This window comes from Diceros bicornis, chromosome 10 (genome assembly GCF_020826845.1).
Source record: "Diceros bicornis minor isolate mBicDic1 chromosome 10, mDicBic1.mat.cur, whole genome shotgun sequence".
Taxonomy (NCBI): domain Eukaryota; kingdom Metazoa; phylum Chordata; class Mammalia; order Perissodactyla; family Rhinocerotidae; genus Diceros; species Diceros bicornis.
Genome location: NC_080749.1, coordinates 42,044,921 through 42,066,203, shown reverse-complemented (window position 1 = coordinate 42,066,203; position 21,283 = coordinate 42,044,921). Strand labels below are relative to the sequence as shown.

The following is a 21,283-nucleotide window of genomic DNA, read 5'->3' as shown; positions in this document are numbered from 1 at the left end:
TTTCTTTACTGGTAATTCTAAAATGCCGAAATACATTTATCTGAGGTTTAACTTCTTTATGGAAATATATTCTAGACTTTTCTATTTTTCTTTTTATTTTTTAAACTTAAAAAAATGTTTATCTTAGACTAAATCTGTTACCAAACAGATTCTCAGAATTCTAGTGAACCACAGTGTTATTTTACATGCTCTATACACAGTGAATCAGTTTTTTAGTCACAAAGCATATTAGAAGGCAATAATAATTTCATTTAAAAATCCTTCTCATTTTTTAATCTTTTGGTTCTTGTTATCAAATCTTTACTTGTCATATATATGCCAAAGATATCTTTATGTTTTTAAGTTCAATAGATTTTTGTCCTGAGAGGAAAGCTAATTGCTGTTCAATACATAAAGGGTTTTTTATTTTGTATCAATGATAATTAGACAATCTATAAAGCTTCATTAGGCAGAGTAGAATGTTCTTTGACATCCATTCACTTTTTATTAAACATAATCAGTGTTTTCCAAATGCATATTGTCTGGTTGAGAGATAAATTCCAATCAAGGAATTTGATGAATTACTAAATCCAGAATATGTTAAGCTGCCAACATTTCAGCAGACTGCTAAGGGAAAAGATTAGCAATTTTGAGAGCACTTCTTTCAGTTAAAAATAAATCAGTACATTGAATTCATTTCAGAATGCTTTTAGAGAACAACAATTAAAGGTAAGTAATCCAAAGAAAATGTTTAGTTAATTAATTAGAGATGCATATAGTTGTAGAAAATTATATAATAATTTTCTATGAAAATGAACAAAGATTATATATTTTTGTTGAGTAACTATGATGTGTAATAATTTTGATTGGCCTAAATTTTGTAGATGTGAAATATAGTTTGAGACAAAGACACTGTTACCATGCAGTGAGGATCTGTATGTGTTTACAATATGTCTGTCTTTATACAAATTATATAAATGGTATGATGGCTATACATATATTGAAAAACAAACTATGCATCATGAAAGACTGAAAGGAAATGTGCAGAATTTTATTGATGAATGTAATGGTTGGTGGTACAATGGATTGTTTTCTTCTATGTTCTTGCATGTTTCATATTTTCTACAATTTGCTTGTATTATATATATATAATGTGAAAAAGTTTCCTATTCAAAAAAATAAGTGCTTTTACCCCTTGTAATTCAATAAAGCTAAGCATTCAGTTTTCCAAATGCATGGAGATTGTACATAATGATTTTAAATGTTACTGCTACGGTTTTCCCAGCTTCATTTATCTGTTTTGGGAGTTTGATAGCAAGTGAAAAGCTGTATTTGCAGATTCATTAGTATTCTTAATCATTCTTCTAATAAAACATTTGCATTGGAAAATATATTTTCTCAATCATATTTTTATTTTTTCTCTTAAAACTTATCAAAAAAACCCTCCAGTATTAGTTCTGTAAGTTCTAATTTTGTTCAAGGCATTTCAGAAATTCCAACAGTGGTATTCCAAAGCTCTGTATTTTACAAGTGAAATTTAGGAGATGATAATTTCTGCTAGAAGATAATATCTGCAGTAGAGAACCATGGTTATTTTGTATAAGTTAATCATTTTTGACTCAAGATATTTCTGAGCTTAAGATAATGATTGTACATATATTTATTAACAGCAAGCACTTGTTGAAAATATTGACTAACTGTGTATAGTACAGTAAGATGAAAGCTATGAGAGCTCATATTTATTGAAATTTAAGTATATTTATCACTAACTAAAAGACAACAATCTAATGATTACCTTTAAAAAAGAGAGCAAGAGAAGCCCTAATTTAAGTAAATAGATAAGATGGCACACAAGAAATGAGGAGGGGAAAACCTTTAAATCTGTTCATTATCAGTTTCATATATTTCAATCTACAAATGTGCTAAGAGATTTATAGAATCAGCTACTTGTCAGTATCTACTGATACTTAGATATTAAACACTTCTTACCAGCTTCTGTAAAAACCATGATTTTAGTGATGATAGACTTAGTGGAACAAAATGAACTGTAATGCTCTTTGTAAGTTTGTGCTATACTGGCTGACTACCTTCTAATGAAATTCTGTTAACTATTTTAGCCAGTGAAACCCCTTGGAAAAGGGTGTAAGGTAAATAGATTTCTTGCAGACTTCTGCTCCATTACATTATAAACAACTTGTTGAACCTAATGTTTATCATTGTTTTCATTTTATTTTGTTTTTGAGTGTTAGAATAATAGAAAGTAAGGTTGAGCTAGACAGATTTTGGTAAATATAAAACAGTTATTTTTATTTACCTCAATATACTTAGGTAAAAGGTATTTACATTTTTATACAAATATATGAAGGCATCAAAATAATTTGTTAATGACAAAGATTATTTTGAAATATATGATAATCTACTTTGAAAAGCATTTTTGTGAGTTGTAGAGAACAAAACATTTAAGCATAAGTATGACAATTAAGTGTATTTTTTTCAACTAGGAAGTTCACAGAGTAGAATAATGAATATCTACAGTATTCACGCCAAAAAAGCAAAGAAAATGAAAGATGCAAAGAAAGAACAAGTTAAAAGTGACTTAGAAAATGTTGCTTTCTCTATTTGAGATGTATTTTTTTTAAGATATTTCTTTAAAATAGCATAAGGCCATAAGAAAAGAAAAATATCTATAGTTCTTACTGAAAAAAGCCTTTTTTCTTAGTCATTTAATCAATAAATATTTGTGGCAAATACTTAATATGCCGGGCTTTTTTTTTCCCCAAATAAATTTTCCCTAAAGGCGTTTTCTATAAGGAAAATTGTGAACATATTTCACTATAGAAATGAACTTGAAAGCCTGGCTTTGAGGAAAAACTAGTGTTCATAAAGAAACTGAAGAGTACAAAAGAATAGAAGTTATGATCACTGGCTTGGAGAAGCTTATTGTCTGGGGAAGATAAAACACTAAGCACAATGCTGTCCAGCTAAAACCAGGGTTTTGTTAATAAGGAATAAGCGGTGGGGTGGACTTCACAACCAAGCAGGCAACGCAGTCTCTGGCAAGATTGTATTGCTGGTAATTATTTCAAATAAGTAAAGAACAAAAGATTGGGAGTCAACAACCAGGGTTCTAATTCAACTCTGCTGTTAACTGTCACACCTAATGCAACATAGCTGTGGGCACATAAGGACACTGAGAACATGAAAGATCAGTACCAGAAATCTAAAAGTCTGGAAACCTATGTCACTAATCTACCAGGTAGGATTTCTGATGGCTAGGCAAGGGCCTGTACTAGGAGGCCAACTGTATGAATCCAAGTGAGGAGCTAAGGAGGTATTTAAAAGTGATGACTCTTAGAGGGTAACCTACAGTGAGTAACTGGAAAGCATAGTTCACATTGTAGAAACAGTTGTATCAAACTACATCTTTCTCAATTGTTGTTAATAGATGACACCCCTCTCCCAGCATAGAATAACTGTTCTTACTCTTTCACATCTTTAAAGTGCTATTCAGTATATGATATTAATAAACTATGATTAGATTAAGACTCCCTAATGCTGATAAGTTTATGGTCTATAAAGCTCTGGCACTACAAATAGACATAATACTAAACTGAAATAGGTATAAGGCAATAGAACAAAATTTGATGTTAACTCATGATGTAAACTTTGTTTTTCATAAAATATGAAATGTCGAGTTTTGTCAAAAATATTTGATGCCCTTGCTTTGCTTGTGCCCTAAGATTTTTCTTAGACTCCTAGCAGGGTAGTTCAGCATCCCATTTTACTTTGAAAAACTGAAGCCTACTTTTCTCAGCCTTAATTCCCTCATCTGTAATGTGAAGTATACATATTATAGAAGGTCTTTAAGATCAATTGCCTATTAGGTAGGACATTCTAAAAGTTTTTTTATAAACTAATTATTAGGAAGTAAAGGATTCTGAAAGTACACTTTTTTTTTTTTTTTGAGGAAGATCAGCCCTGAGCTAACATCCATGCCAATCCTCCTCTTTTTTTTTGCTGAGGAAGACCGGCTCTGAGCTAACGAGCTAACATCTATTGCCAATCCTCCTCCTTTTTTTCCCCAAGGCCCCAGTAGATAGTTGCATGTCATAGTTGCACATCCTTCTAGTTGCTGTATGTGGGACACGGCCTCAGCATGGCCAGACAAGCGGTGAGTCGGTGCGCGCCCGGGATCCGAACCCCAGGCCACCAGTAGCGGAGCGCGCACACTTAACTGCTAAGCCACAGGGCTGGCCTGAAAGTACGCTTTCAAAGAGAAAGGTATTGAGAAAAATTAACTTTCTTTACTTGAGCCATGGTTAAATTTATTGAAAATTATTTAGCCAAAAGTCCATTTGTAAGTGATCAATTCACTGAATGACTAATAGACCTAAAATTGTCAGACCAAATAACCTTAATCCAGATTAAAACACTCACCACAGCTATTTTACTACCAGAGGCAAGGACTGGGATAGATACAGGTGCCAATCCAGAAAAATATGAGTAGATTAAGGTTCATCCATTCACTTATATAATACTGAGCATTCGAGAAGTACTAGGCATCTCAAATGTTAATGTGGGAAATTGATATTTAGTGGCCTGCGACTGCAAATCCGTGGTGAAATTGCTGCAGCAAAGTCTTAGTGATACTAAAACTTAGGGGAAAAAAATCCTCAGTAACTCAGCAAATAGATCATTCAGTGAATTGGCTGTTGGTGGACTGGTTTACTTCATTTGCTTAGATAGTACTTTCCCCCCCAAATAAATCAGCCTCCAAGTATATAAAATCAAACAAAATAGGAGCAACAAAAGAAAAATAAAGACAAGCTAGAATATGAAATTGAAGCAGGAATGAGATTTGAGAATGCATCCCATGAAGACCTCAACATGTTACTGGTAAACTACAAATTGACTATAGCTTTTGGTGATTGTGGGAAACCCAGTTAATTAGACAATTCAGTGTCTCTAAGATAAGGTGAAAACAGACCATTGCTCATGAGATGTTCAGCTCCAATGATATGTTGGAGTATCATTTATGAAGAATAATAGGTATGTTGAAATAGGAAGTCATATTTAAATTAAATTTCATAATATCTTTTTTGAATTTCTGGATACAGAAAACATTTAAAAGTTTCTTTGAAATGTTTTCTTTAAAGCTCTGTTTAGTTTTTAAAGCATAAAATACTTGAGAGCAGTAAATTTATTTGCCCGTTTTCTCAAGTACTTCTACATCCCGTATCTTGACTTTGTTGAGGAAGAAAACCTCACTACCATTTCCCTTTTCCATATTGCTTAGAGATTACTCCAAACCTTAATCACCTTTCTGGTCTCCATTCAGGCTTCTCTCCTTCACATCTAGGTAGTCCTCTCTCCAGAAAATACCGATGTATTCATCTTCCGTTCCAGGTCTAATTTTCAGGCTCTAATCCAGACCATTATTTTTTTTTAAGTGGACAATTGAGACAACTTCCGTCCCAACCTCTGAAATCTTTTTCAAATTCATTACTACTCAGGGTGTGGTCCTTGAATCACCTACGTTAGAATAGCCTGAGCCTGAGGTCCTAGTTAAAAATGTTGGTCCTTTTGGGGAGAGGAATCTATGTAGCTTACCTTTAAAAGAATGTTATGCCCTGTACAGAGTAGGTGCCTCAACAAATGTTTAAGTAGTGGAAACTATTCTGTAATACTACAGTTTTACAGAGATCTTTTATAAAGCACTGCAGTGTACAGTATAAAGTGTACTTATTTACTTATTTACCTTAATTATTTTGTTCAGTCTTCTGAAATAAAACATAAATCCTTTTTTTTCTTCTCTCTCTTTGTAGTGTTTATCAAAGTGAATGTGTTATTGCTAAGAATTTAAATTAGTAACTCGAAAGTGAAATTATAGTGGTATAATAGACTTAATTTGTCACCTTCTCCATCGTGTTGATCATTTATTTTCTTTTTATTCATATCTTTTAAATCTTAGTCAAGACAGATTATTTTCAGGAAACATTTATGATCTTAGACTTAGGAATTAAGGAAAAAGAATTAATAAACTAACTCTATTTTGATGCATAACTTCTGATTGACAAAAAAGCTTATAGCATATGAATCAAGTGATGTAAATTGTGTTTGCTTTTCCTGAGGGAAGGCTCATTGAGAAAAATACTTCTTTTTTTCCTTACCTACAATTATTTTAGCCACTCAGTGAATTAAAGCTGTAACATAAGCTTCAGATTTTCCTAACAATCCATTTCTCATTTTGTAAAATCCAGGAGTCAGAAGACATTACATGTAGCCTCCAATATATGCAATTCTCTTAGAAAGTACTTACTTTATAAATGCTAAGGGCAAAAATGTAAATGATAATGATAATATTTGGTAAGTTTTGGGCACCAACATATTCCATTCCTTTTTTGGCACAGGTATATTTTCCTGGCATAAAAACATAACTATGTAAAAATTATAACTGGATAAAAAAAGATACATTGATCAAGCTCTTTAAATCTTGGCTAAAAGTTGATTTTATTATTAATAAGATACTTGAAAAACTAAATGCGGATTCCTTTACAGACTCTTTTATTAGTCTCTCTCTTCTGCAAGGGTCACAAATGTCACTTTTATACTTTTCAATTTATGTGATACATGTTGCCTTGGTGCCCAAGAGCATAATAGAAAAATGAAAACCTAAACTAATCAAAAGCTTCCCATACTGGTAAACATAAAATTCTTTTGATGGCTTCCTTCATAGTGGTTTATGGCCTGAAAATGCACTTAGTACAACTATTGTTCCTATTGACTTCATTTGAAATCTCAGCAAAAAAAATTCTTATTTTCCTCAGAATTAATTTTTAAAATGGGAATTACTGAAAAGAATTAGTAGATATTATTTTTAACATATAGATATATGGACTATATGCACTAATTTTTTTCTGACACAATCCTGCCTTGATATAATCTTGGCTGTGCTCTCATGGCTGAATATTGTGATCAGTTACTTATCAAGTATAAGAACATCTTTGTAACATCAGTTACATCCAGTGGTTAAGAACACAGGTTTTAGATGAGGCAGTCCTGGGTTCAAATCACAGTTCTGTTCCTTATTGCCTCCGTACCTCAGGAACTATTTAACCTCACTTGGCCTGAATTCCCTCAGTGGTAATGTAGGGACAATAAAACCCACCATATTAGATAGAACCGTTATGAAGAGTAAAGTATATAATGTATTTATAATCCTTGGAACAAAGCACAGTGCTTGGAATATGGAAAGTAGCTATCATCCATTATGGGTACAGAAGTAGTATTTGTGTTTTTAGTACCCATTGAATGAGATAATCACAGACTCCTTTCCCCAGGTTAGGAATCATAGCATAAAATATAACTTAAGAACTTTTGATTGTTTTTGGTTGCAGAATTGCCCACAGTGGTTCAAGCTAAATTCCTAGTTAGAGATTTTTTTAAGAAAAAAACACATTAAAAATTTTTTCTTAACCTTCACACTAAAGGAATTATCTCTTTAATAAAGAAGAAATAATAAAACAGTTATCTTAGAAAGATTATTTGAAAAGGATGCCTTTCCTATATCTGAACATATTACTTTGGACTATAAGTAAAGTAATATGACAGTGTGTTTATTTTGATTGACATATGGAGGATAATGAACACCAGACTCAGATTGTTTCTATGCACTGAACAGGATTATTCCTATAATGCACTAGCATTATGCTGGTGTATGTATTTCCATTAGGAGACTTATACTGGGAAATCTCAAACATATACAAAAGTAGACAGAATAATATACACCATGTACCTATCATCAGCTTTAGAAATTATCACGTAGCCAGTATTGTTTTACATATACTCCCATCTACTTCTCCTCTTCCGTAATTTGTTGAAGCAAATCTTATATATCTTATTTCATCTGTAAATGTTTCAATTTGTATCTCTAAAAGATAAGGACTCTTGTTTTCTACAAGAGTACCACACTACCAGTGTCATACTCTAAAAAGATAATTTCCTGATATCATCAAATATCAGTCATTATTCACATTTTCAATTGTTCGGATATTGTCATAATTTTCTGAACAGTTTGTCTATTTGAATCAATATCTAGATAAGGTCCACACATTGGAATTGTTTGATACATCTTTTAAGCCTCCTTTATTCTTCCTACAGTTTTTTAACTTCTTGAAATTTATTTGTTGAAGGAACTGGGTAATTTGTAGAATTTCTTACAGACTAGATTTTGCTGTGTTATTTAACATACACTTCTCACCCTATTTTTCCTGTGCAGTTATAGTAATTAAGTCTAGAGGCGTAATCAAATCCAGGTTTGATTTGGGGGGAAGAGGCAAGACTAATTTATAGGTGATGAAATGAACCTCCATCAGGAGGCTAACATCTGTCTGGTTGGCTCTCTTTCTGGTGATTGGCGACCATTCAAGTTCAATGCTTAGATCCATTAATTCATGAGGTATTGCAAAATGCTGATATTCTAACTCTTACCTTCCTTCTTGATTTATTAGCTGTAATATTTCTATAAAGAGAAACATTCATCTATTATTTGGATAGCTTAATGTTTGATTGAACTGATAACCCATAGAAGTGTCATCACACAACTAATACTTTCAAATATCTGCCAATTTTATCGTCGCTATAGTTCAGACATGGTGATTAAGATATATATCTCTATTTATATGTTTATAGATACAGATATAAAATTCTCTATGTATAAGTAAGAATACTAGAGATATGCAAAAGGCTATGAACAATTGTAAATACAAATTTAATTTAAAAAATAAAATTCTTCAAGTTTGTACCAGCTTTATAAATTTCAAAATATCTGTGAATTTACCTAGAATTTTCTGACATATCGATCACTTGTTTTTATTTTGTTTGTAATATATTATTTCCATAAAATGTTAATTAAAAGGGAATGCAGTGGTGTCTTTTGAAAGAAGAGGATGTCATTCCCCGTATCAGGGCAATGGAAGGTCGTAGAGGAAGACCACCAAATCCAGAGAGACAGCGAGCAAGAGAGGAATCCAGGATGAGACGTCGGAAGGGTCGACCTCCAAATATTGGCAGTGCTGAATTTCTAGATAACACAGATGCCAAATTGCTAAGAAAACTGCAAGCTCAAGGTGAGAAACATAATGTATCTGACACTGTAATAACCATACTAAAAAATATAAGTATTTCTTATGTTTTTGACTTATGAATGACGCTGCTCTCAATTTCTAAAAAGTAGATATTTGTGTTAGGATAAAAATGAGAAAATAAGGAGTCCCACTGGTAACTGGAGTTCTTTGATTAGGTAAGCTCCTCTCAAGAGCCGTGCTCATAAACACATCATACCCTGTGTGTTTAGAATTACCAAGGTGGGTGATAAGCTTTTAAGGCTTGCTCAGAAAGGGAATCAACCAGCACTTGGCACGTGCCTTAAGGTTGTGCCAACCCTCTGGAAATTCTCATTTTAACAGCTCCCGATTCCTTGAGGTGGTACAAGGGAAAAACTCCAAAATATGTGGATCTGTGGAGTAAATTTTCAGAGAACTCCAATTACTGGTAAGTAACCCCAGTCTTTTAGTTTGGGTTCTTCTGAAATCTGGATATATTACATATATTTTCAAAATGTCAAACTAATAGATTTAAATAGAAAAGCATTTATTTTAAGATCACCAGAAAGCGTCACTTATCAAGCACAAAGTGCTCATAATAACCTCAAATGTATTTCTGAATCAGAATTATACATAAATTATCAATATGAAGTTCCCATGCTATGTCTGCCACAGAGAAAGCTGACTAAGATAAAATAGTTCTGCTGTGAGTTTGAATTGCTAGTTACAAATGTGAAGCCTTTAAGGCTATCTGGATACATATCAATATTTGTGTTGGTGTATTATATTCACAAGCATATATATAAACATATATATCAATGTAAAATAAAGGTTTAATAATAGAAATTGACTTAAAAGACTAGCAGAATTTACTTCCTCTCATGAGTTTTATTCTGGAGGAAAAGCCTGACTTATTTCTGTTTATTGTAAACACCATCATAAAAATAACTTCTTTGTAGCTGCTTTGTTTATATTATAAAACAAATATCCATGACAAAAGCTCATAGAACAGCATGCCTTAAAATAAAAGACTCTCATGAGTAAAATCATTATTAACAGTTTTTTTAATCTATCCAGAAATGTGTACACACACACACACACTCACTCATATATATAAAATATGTATGAACAGATGCATATATAATATGTTGTAGTATATATATTTTTATCTTTTTTGAGTTCTAAAATAAATGGACTTACAGTATACATACTACTCAGCTTTTTTTCCATTTAATTTATCTTGAACATCTTTCTGTATCAGCACTTAAAAATCAACCTTATTTTTTTAATGGCTGAATAATAAGTGATGCCATGTATGGCTCTACCATACTTCATTCAATCAGTCTCTTTTTGATGACGGTTTAAGCTATTTCCTGATCTTTGCTATACAAATAATGCTAAAATAAATACACATTACACATATCTTTACATCCTTCTCCAGGTATGGCTATCTATAGTATAAAATCCTAGACATAGAATCTCAGAATCTCTGAATCAAAGAGTATGTGCCTTTTCGATTTTGGTAGATAGCAGGAAAACATTGTCTCCAAATAGGTTGTCCCAATTCATACTTCCACTAGTGGCATGTAAGTTAACTGCCTGGCATATAACTTAATGTCATATAAGTTTTTCTCTGCCTTAGTATGTTAGTTAAATATTTTTTACGTTATTTTATTTGGTTTCTATTAACACTTGCATCTCTCCTGAATAGTTACTAGTGAAGACTAAAAAAAGAAAAGTTAATGTATTAACAGAAATAGCCATACATGATGAGTTTTTAAAATTAGAATTGTCAGTAAACCACTGACTTTTCTGAAGAATGTATAATAGTGGTGAGTGTGCATTGTTTGCATAAAATAAGAAAGCTTGAAACTAACTGATACCCAATGCATGGGCTCTTCATGCATGTTTTGCATATCTAGTACAAATATCATTAATACTTAGTATCCAAAATAGCAACTTTATATTTGCAAAATTAATTAAATTTTATTTTAACAAAATAGAAGTTAATTATTTACCTTTTACCCAATGTTTTTTCTCCCCCTAGATTTTAAATTGGTTTGTATTCTATAACATAGTTCTCCCTTGTTATGTTGCATTTTGCAAATTCTGTTACGTTAGACCTTATTGTGTACATATGTTCTTTTTCAACATGTGTATAAATATTAAATATTTAATAGTAAGTAAATAATTATCAATATTTACAAGTATTTGTGGTGTAATATGCATGTTTTTTCTTGGAAAGAAAAGAAAGTAGGAATGAATCACTTTATCACCCCTTTTACTTCTAAAAGGCTTCTACATTAACAGTTTGAGGGGGTTATCTGAGGGGATTCTAGAAGTTTCTGTTATATATTATCCTGCTAGGACTCAACTAGACTGAAAAACTGGACTTAATTTGAAGAAATGTTCAAAACAGTAAAATAAATGCGAACTTTGAATGTACATCCAAGCATTGTGAAGTAAGAGTTCTCTAATTTCTCAGAGAATACAGATAGGGAACTGAAAAGGTTTGAATATGAAAAAGGCTTTCAAACTATATAAATAAACCTGCCTGTTAATTGGCCAATACCATTAATATCTCAGATTTTCTAAGATAGCAAGCAGCACCTGTCCATTTCACATATCATAGAATCTGAGATGCCATAGTCTATATAATGCATTGTTATTTTAAGATGTACCACTAAGAAAGAAGAGTGCTGCCAATTGTCAGACACATTCTGATTTTAGACATTTAAAAATGCATCTTAGAGTCAAAGAAATGTGGTATATCCAAATTATCCCTAATTCTACGTGAAAATAAACTTTATTTCAAAAACAATCTTATCTTCAAAATTTAAGCAGACAAATAATTTCTTAAACCATAAAGAATATTTTTCAAATTAATATTTCAAAAGTTAGTTATAACAGATAATATTTTCAGCAACCATAAACAAAATAAATGAGAAGATATTGGGAGCAATTTATTTCTCAGAGCCTGAGTCAATTTTTGAGGTCTCTGACTCATTCTCCTTCCTCCATAGTGTCCCCAGTTCTTTAACATTTTTTTCACATCTTCTTCTCCAACTGATCATAATATAAAATTAAAGCTATATATATTTTTAATGATTACTCAAAATGGTATCTTCCTTGCTAAAATGAAAAGATATGAGTTGAAGTTTTTAATGTTTGTCCTAAGGGTTTAAAAATTAAAATTACTGTCTACTTGTGTGGGGCTTAAAGTTGACTGATACATTCATACACAAATATGCACCTATATATTATAGAATTTCCATATCATAAGCCAAACTTCTATTAGAGAGCATCAATTCAGCTTGCAACAAAAGATCATACTTATGTCACATTTTCTAGGAAACTTTTTTAACCACTTAACACGTCTTTACATTTTAAGGCAGATTTGGGTCTTTACAGCAGAATTCAGTGAAAGCTTTCAATTCTTAAATGTTAAAATATTTACCTGGTATTATCATAGATGAGAACAGTGTCCTTCAGGTGTGTTATTATCAGAGGTTGCTGTCTCTGCAGGCCAATTTATAGATTTTTATTTCCCAGAGTATTTAGTGAACATATATTTTTATGTGGCTCAGAAATTTTTGATGATGCTTATAACCTCCTAATATTGAAAATTATTGGATAATTGGAGATATTCTGTAGCATCAGCTTCCATTGCATCTTTCATTAACACTTGCAGTTTGCTAGATAAAATTAGACCCTTTTACATCCCCTTCCCTTTTTTTAAGGGTTAATGATAGAAAATCAGCCATAGTAACCAACTTCACCTCACCTGTTACAAGGACCTAGGGTTAAGTTCTTATCTAAAATCGCAAGGTGTTCAAATTTCCTCAAAGATTTTTAGAAATAGTAGCATATAGACTGTAGAGTCAGAAAGACCTGGGTTTATATCTTGGCTCTGCTATTTAACCTCTATGAGCCTTGGTTGTTTCATTTGTAAGCTGGACATAATGTTGCCTATTTCATAAGGTTGTTATGAAGATTAAACAAGATCATGTAAATTTAATACACCAGCATGGTATATATGGTGGAAATTATTAGTAGAGCTCAAGTGGTTCAGGTGTTACCCAATCATATTCATTATTGATGAATGTAACATATAGGTTTCTTAAAACTCTTCCTCTGCTATGAAGTTTAAAAGTGTCTAATGTACAGTGGTATTTTCTAAAATGATTTTATGAGTGATATTATGATACACCACTTTTTATAGTTAGAAGTATTCTGACCAAGTTTTCCAGCAGAAGAAAGCATGACATTACATGCTTTCTGTATCACTTACCTGCTGCCACGATAATGCTGGGAAACAACCAACCACAAAACCTCAGTGGTGTACAACACTAAGCATTGATTGCGTGTGCAGATGGCATCAGCTGGAGGTAAGTTAGGCAGCTCTGCTGATCTTTGCTGGGCCTGTTCACATGTGTGGAGTCAACTGGCTCCATGTGTCCCAAACTCCAGCAGCTTAGCCTGAATGTGTCTTCAGAGTAAAGGGCAAGGCACAAGAGTAAAAGTAGAAAGAGTACAAGTACACTTTCAGACTTCTACTTGCATCACAACTGCTACCATCCTATTGGCAAAAGAAGATCACATGGCTGAACTCAGAATCAGGGGACAAGAAAATATATTCCACCTCTAGATGAGAGGAGCTACAAAGTCACATTACAAATGACATGGATAGAGGGAGGAATGAAAACTTGGGACCGTTAATTATATCAGTCTATCCCCATTTCATACATTTATCCTTAAAAATTATGAGAACTAGGTTGTCCTTAAAACTCATTGACATTCTGTACTCTTTTTATTTAGCAGATTTAGTCTCTCTTCTTCTCAAATGAAAATATCACTGCACTCCGATGCTTCAGCGTATATATAGTTGATTGAAGTACTAAGTATAGGGGGCTTTGTATTTGTTTTATTTTGGGTTCTTTTTCTTTTTTATATTTTTTTATCTTTAAGACAGAAGCTAAATCACTATTTTTACATATTAACAGCTACTTTCCTACTAAGTGAGGATTACATGATATGTGAAAAAAATGTGCTTAGATTAGCCTCTGTGCTGAGGATTAAGAGAAGCATCATTTTTGTGTAGTTCTGTATATGGAATCATATTTGATGAAATAGTTTGACAGTTTCTAGGGGAAATGAACATGATGTTTTCTGCCACACCATTCTCCTACTTGGTATCTAACCTTAGGCAATTTTCATAAAAATTATATCCTTCATGATGATACTAGTTTTTAAGTTAGCAGTTTTGTAAAGTTGTTAAATATTCCTTGAATTTTTGTGTTTTTCAGAAATAGCCAGGCAAGCAGCACAAATAAAGCTTTTGAGAAAACTTCAAAAGCAAGAACAGGCTCGGGTTGCCAAAGAAGCTAAAAAACAACAAGGTGGGTGATTTAAATGATAACATAAACTCGCAGAATGAGTATTGGGGAATTCATAAGAGGCCTCTCCTCTTCATTCCTTTTCTGATGATATCTGTGCTTTGGTTTTTCATCATAGCAATAATGGCTGCTGAGGAGAAGCGAAAACAAAAAGAACAGATAAAGATTATGAAACAACAGGTATGTTTATGCGTTGGAACTGATTTTCTTTTCCTTTCTTTTTTTTAATTTAATTATTTTACTGAGGTCATATTGGTTTATAACATGGTGTAATTTCAGGTGTACATTATTATATGTCAGTTTCTATATAGACTGCATCGTGCTCACCCCAAACAGTCTAGTTTTTATCCATCACCATACATATGTGGAACTGATTTTTAAAACACTGGTGTTATTTTGGGGATCTATTTGTATATGTATATATGTACATTATTTTCATTTTGATTTCTCAAGTAACCATATCTCACATTCACGTTATGTATCTTTTAGAAAGTTGTCATCTTCTATTAGTTAAAATTCACCTCATTTTTAAAACAAGTCTACTTCCAAGTTTTTTAAGAAATGATTTCCAAACAGTAAATTTGTGTAAGTACTTTTAAGATCCTGATAGATTTTGAATATAAGTTGACATCTTGAACAATTTTCAAACTTTTTAGATTAATGTGTCAGAAAAGGATATTGCTTAAATGTTCAGATTTTAGTAAGAAAAGCTTGTTGATCTAAAACATGTAAAATACTAGTAAAAAATTAAATTCAAGTTATATGGAATAAAGTTTGCCCTTATTGCTTCTGAATGCTTTCAGAGTTACTTGAAAATTACTACCTCAAAAAATGAAGAAAGCTTTATTTCAGCATAACCAGCATTCTATCATATATGTACAATATCCCTCCCCTATATAGTTTTCAAAATTAAGTATAGATAGATGAAGTAATTTTTAAATTCTCGTAGGTAAAGTATCACATGACAAGATATTCAACTTCATTTAAGATGGGAATGTGTGAACTCCTCTCCCATCTCCCATGACATGCAGTCACGTGCTGTATAGCGACATTTGTGTCCAATGATGGACTACGTGTGTGACAGTGGTCCCATAAGATTAGTACCATACAGACTAGGTGTGTAGTAGACTCTGCCATCTAGGTTTGTATAAGTACACTCTGTGATGTTTGCACAATGATGCATTTCTCAGAACGTATCCCTGTTGTTAAGCAATGTGTGACTGTATTCGCATAACCATTAAAGCAGAAAGGAAATGGGAGTAAACTGCTATTCTTTAAAAAATTTTAAACAGCAAATAATTATTTCTGAGTATGAAATATGGTCAAGTGTGTTATTATATAAATAGCTGCTAAATAAGTGGCTTGGGCTACATTTTATGTGCTTATCTCTAAGGTTCCTTCTAGTATTGACTAAAGCAGTATGATTAGAGAGAGTTGATATAGAACTGGGGTTCAGAATTTAGAGTTTGTAATCAGGCAGCCTACAGCTGAATATGGGTTTTGCTACTTAATAATTTTGTGATCTTAGATGAATTACTTAACCTCTATTTCCTCCATTGTAAAAGAAAATAACTGCATTATCTGAAGATTAAATGAGTTTAAATAAAATGATTAAATTAAATTAAATGATTAGATTAATGAATATAAAGTGCCTGCCACAGTGCCTGGCACAAAGCAAGTGCTCACTTTTTAAAAGATAGATATAAAACACCAACTGTATCCTATACTCTTTTACCATAATTTAATGTAGTCGACTGTAAACTTGAATTTCTTCCTTAGTTTGTTACTTAAGACTGCTAAAGACACTGTAAGGTTGACTGAAAAATATGTAGTCTAATGAATACAATTACTAAAATATTATAAATTTTACTGCTATTACATATATGTGTAAAAATAAGTTCATATTTCATTTTAAAGTGAAATACTGTTGTTTGTGTTATATTTTTTTATAGCTTATCCTATTTCCTAATGGCTAGAGACCCATCAAATCCCATCAGCACTTTAAATTCAGCTTTGTGATCCTAGAGTCTTGAAGTGGCTACAACCTAAGTCTACATAGTCTTTGCTGCTCATCAGAAAAACCAATGGGGTCCCAATGTTCTAGCAGCATTAGTACAAATGAGCCAATCTTAGATATTCATCAAGATATTATCTGAGGCTAGTCTCAGAATACTATCTGACTTACTTCTTATTGCCAACAACGTGAATCAAAGTAAGCATAGATCTACTCACACAGTCAGTAAGTCAGCATTAGATCTAGAATAAAATAGTAGCATGTGCTTCTCATCCTCTGGATTATTTTTTCCACCTAGTAGGCCAAAAGTATCACCAGATAGTCTTCAACGCAATTTTCTGGAAGCTTGTGGAAGCATTATTATGAATAGAAGGAGCAAAGGCATTAGAATCTGACCAGGGCTTTGTATTTAGTATTTGACTTTAGGCAAAATATTTACTTTCTAGGAACTTCAATTTTCTCTCAGGTAAAAAGAAGATAATTTCAACTCCTATGTTCGTTTTTTTTTTATGATCAATAAAATATTTTATGTCAAGTGCCTAGTTCAGTAGTTGGGTATTCAATATTATACGATGAACCTATATTATAATAATTTATAAATAATGTTTATCTCTGTTAATGCCAGTGACAGCAGTACCAAATCTATGTGCATATATATAAATCACTTGCACAGTTAAGATAAAGCTCTAGACTGAGTATACTTAAGCCCAAGATTCCATACCTATCTCCGTGTGCAGTAGAAAAGTGAATGACTTTTGCTGATTTGAGAACATACCACCATATAACCTTAGGATTGACAAAAGCAGAAGAATTAAATCAAGAGTTTGCTTTACTTGGATCTCAAGTTCTAATCTAAATAAGTACTTCAAATATGGATCAAGTACAACCTTCTCCAAGACTCAGAAATGAAACAAAAGATACACTTGGGTTTTTATTTTTGGCAAGCAATAATTAATATTCAAGACCAAGATAGGATCACCAACAGTAAAATCATAGCATATGATCAGCTTTCTAAAATCAGAACAGAAGTGCCAGAAATCTCATTATCCTATGGTAGACCTCTATAAGGAATAATAACATCAGTGTGCACAAAAAGAAATGTTTAAAAACATGTTAAAGTATAGCTTCAAAAGGTATAACTAGCATCTGGAAATTGGAGCAGATATTGTAATGTACAGCAGTATAAAATCTGTTGGCTCAGGAAATCCTAGGACAAATGCAGTTTGTAAGTAGGAAAATTTGGATGTTTTCTTGAAAACTATGTATTTATTCTCATCAGTGCCAATTTGGGACTTTCAAAGAGGTTTATAAACATGAAATTGTTAACAATGTGCTTATAGCGTATGAGATAATTTTTTAAACTCAAAATGTATGTTCTTATCAAAATGTAGATGATCAGTAATTCTAAAACGATAACTAGTACATTAGATTTAGACAATGTGAACACCAATTATGTCATGTGAATCATTCTCTAGAATGTTAAATTGTAATTAGTCCATTTTTAACTAATGTTACAGATTATTTTGCATTGGGTTGATTGTAGTAGTTAAAAGCAATGTCATATCGTATTATTCACCATGTGAAATAAGAAACTATAATATGGAAATTGTTAATAATAATGTTATAATTGTGTGTAATCATGACAGTGAAAAGGGGCCAGCACTTCTCCCTGTTTTATACAAGAGTATTTATTGTTTGCTCAAGATCATGCAATGAATGACAGTAATTCAGGACTAGCCTTAGGTTTTCTGACTCCTGATATACTATTTTTTCTACTATTCTGTCCCATATTTATTTCCAATTAAGTATTATTTGTAATTGCAAATATTTATAAAGATCCACAGGCTAAATGAATTCAATCAGCTTGATTTACTTGATTTCTATATACTGACTTAACATTTGTATTTTATAAATTCTTTTGAGCAACTTTATAAAATTATATCAATTTGATATGAATGTATATAATATTAAACTAATAAAATTTTGTATCCTCTATGGGCAACCTTTGGGAATTCTGTACTTTCTTCTTAAATTATTTGATTCCACTTAAATGCTTTTCACCTAGATATTGAGCTTATTTTATTATCTTAAATTATCATAATTTTTCCTACAGGAAAAAATTAAGAGAATACAACAAATCAGAATGGAAAAAGAACTTCGAGCCCAGCAAATTCTAGAGGTAGAATTCTTAAATTTGATATAATTAAAATAATATAGCTATATATTTTTAAAATCTGCAAAAATAAAAATTTTACCTGCATGTTCTCTCACTCATACAAATTAATATGTCCACCAGAAATTCTCTTTGAACATAATGCATTGAATAAGACCTTATCTGAACCTTATTTAGCAAGCTCCTCTAATCCTCACAGTAAAAACCCAGGAAATAAGTTAGAAGAGAAAAAAGAAAAAGGGAAAACCTCTGAACAGCCAAAATAGTTGTCATAAAGTTCATGTGCCAAAACTCGTGTTCTTTACTTTTAGAAAAGTTATTAGGACTTACAGTCAGATATTTGCTTTTAATTTAGAAGTAGAACATTACAAAAGTAAAAGTAAATTTTAAATATAGAAACAGTTTAACCAGCTTGGTTTTCTGGTTTCTAATGTATCCCTCTTCCTCACAAGCTGATGGAATAGGGCTACAGGACATATATTGGCATCAGCAAAAGTAGTAGCCAAAAGACAGCAAGGGATAATACAGAAAAACTCCAGCCAGCTCATGTAGGAATTCAAAAACCTGGCAACATTCTATAATCTTTCAGTTGAATAGCAAGCAATTTTCAACACTTAATAGCCAAAAAGCATTACTCTATTGAACTGTGCAGTATAATAACTGATATTCAGAATAATTGCCCCAAGTTATCAAGAAAAAACCAAATTATGTTTAGTATACTGTGTCTAAGCAGGCCTATGTCTCAAAATTATTTCCATTCAAAATTATGAAAACAAACTTTTAATATTTAAAATTATTATAACCTTTCAGCTATTCACTGTTGCTATATAGAACAATTTATTGCCTGAGGGCTCCAGATAGCTGAGGTTTTCTATGTTACAAGTTTTTTCCTTCTAGAAATATATGCATGTTCCCTTACCCATTTCAAATTAATTTTAAAAAAACCCAAATCAAAAATATTCCTATCTTAAAGTAAATTGACAATAACTACTAGATAGTTATGAAACTTCTAGATAGTTAATGACTTTTAAGATTATGAAGCTCAAATTTGATAGCATGATCTTGATATTCAAAATGTGCTTTATCAAAGATTATAAATTTCCATTCTATTTAAAAAAAAAAACAAACCTTGAATTTAACCACAATATGCAGCTAGGGAAAATCAGACTTAACATTTTATTTAAATCAGCTGAGTAATGGATTTCTTTATCTCAAATTTCAAGTATTAAAAAAGAAATTTCAAGTAGAGTGGACATGTGCATTTTTAACTGTTACTAATTTGTTCTTTAAGTAACTTTTATTTATCAGTTAAAATTTATTCCGTTTTCAAAATTTTTTACAGTGATCATGTTTTGCTTTTAAAAATAAGAGAAAAAGCAATAATGACAAAATCATTTTTTGTGATTATGTTTTAAAGTAAAATAACAAACACTCAATTATTTCAGACTTGTAACAGATTTTGGAGAAAACAAGAAAAGCTGACATACTCATGAATTTAAGAATTTTTTTGTATATCTTAATGCTAACCTATACATCAGAAATGAAATTAGTATGTTACATATAATGTTAACTGGGGGAAAATCTGTAATTGTCTACATGTGGTTACATATTGTTTTGTACCTTGTGAGGCGTGTAGCTCCATTTTCAAGTCTGAGATTATTTTCAAGTTGTGGTGGTGCTGTTGCATGACTTTGAGACCTGTTTTGCATGCACAGGCTAAAAAGAAAAAGAAGGAAGAAGCAGCAAATGCCAAATTATTGGAGGCCGAGAAACGAATAAAGGTTAGTTTAGATGAGACTCAGAGTTTTTATGTTTCAAAAATAAAAACTATATGGTATTATACCAGTATCAATTATGTGATAAAAAATAGCTCTCCTCAAAATGGCTATCTAAAAAAATGTTTAGTACAGATAGAACGTGTATATTGTGTAGTTTTATTGTATATGGTATGTATACATTTTTTTATCTCATTATACAGGTTTTATGCGATGCTTTGAGCTCTTTAAATAGCAGACATGAAATCAAAAATGCAAACTATTGCATGATACCTGTATATGGTGTTGCTGGATAAGAACAGTCTCCCCAAAGCTGTTTTATGTCATTCGTGTTTCCAATTGTGTCCCAAATCTGATTCTCTTCTTAGATTTTAACCTTCTCTTTGTTAATGTCCAGCAACTATTTTAACTATTAAAAAGTAAAAAGCCTACGGAAACAAAAACCTAACTTTATCAATTGTTGTTTACCAGTATTAAAATTAGCCATTGTTAATTACTGTAACTTCAAGTGTTGTTTGGGAGTGTTCCGGTTTTGATTTTCTGGCAGGAAGCATAAGAGAATAACACACACACACACGCACGCACGCACGCACGCACGCACACATTCTACCCCTTACCTTCCACTTCTTCTGATAATTGATTACTGAAAAAGGGCAGCCAAGTGATCCTACTGGTTCTGGAATCAGCCACCACGACTATATCCTACAAAAGCCAGGGAACTGTTTGTTACTCTTTCTATATAGACTCTCTTACTTTGTTCTTTAGATTTCTACCCCTTTTCATGACTGCCCTTAATATTAATTTTATCTATGTTTTATCTTTATAAAAATATTTAAATTGGT

At 31.8% G+C, this 21,283-nt stretch overlaps 1 protein-coding gene across 16 annotated transcripts in view; it reads left to right on the top strand.

Moving 5' to 3' along the window:
• Positions 1-21,283, top strand: part of BAZ2B (bromodomain adjacent to zinc finger domain 2B) — a 383,461-nt gene that overhangs the window by 292,472 nt on the left and 69,706 nt on the right. For all 16 annotated transcript variants that reach the window (XM_058549063.1, XM_058549049.1, XM_058549051.1 and 13 more), the window contains 5 exons: positions 8,897-9,107; positions 14,390-14,482; positions 14,598-14,659; positions 18,607-18,672; positions 20,382-20,447. In XM_058549063.1, the coding sequence (XP_058405046.1) occupies positions 8,897-9,107; positions 14,390-14,482; positions 14,598-14,659; positions 18,607-18,672; positions 20,382-20,447 (498 nt within the window). The remainder of the gene's footprint in view (positions 1-8,896; positions 9,108-14,389; positions 14,483-14,597; positions 14,660-18,606; positions 18,673-20,381; positions 20,448-21,283) is intronic.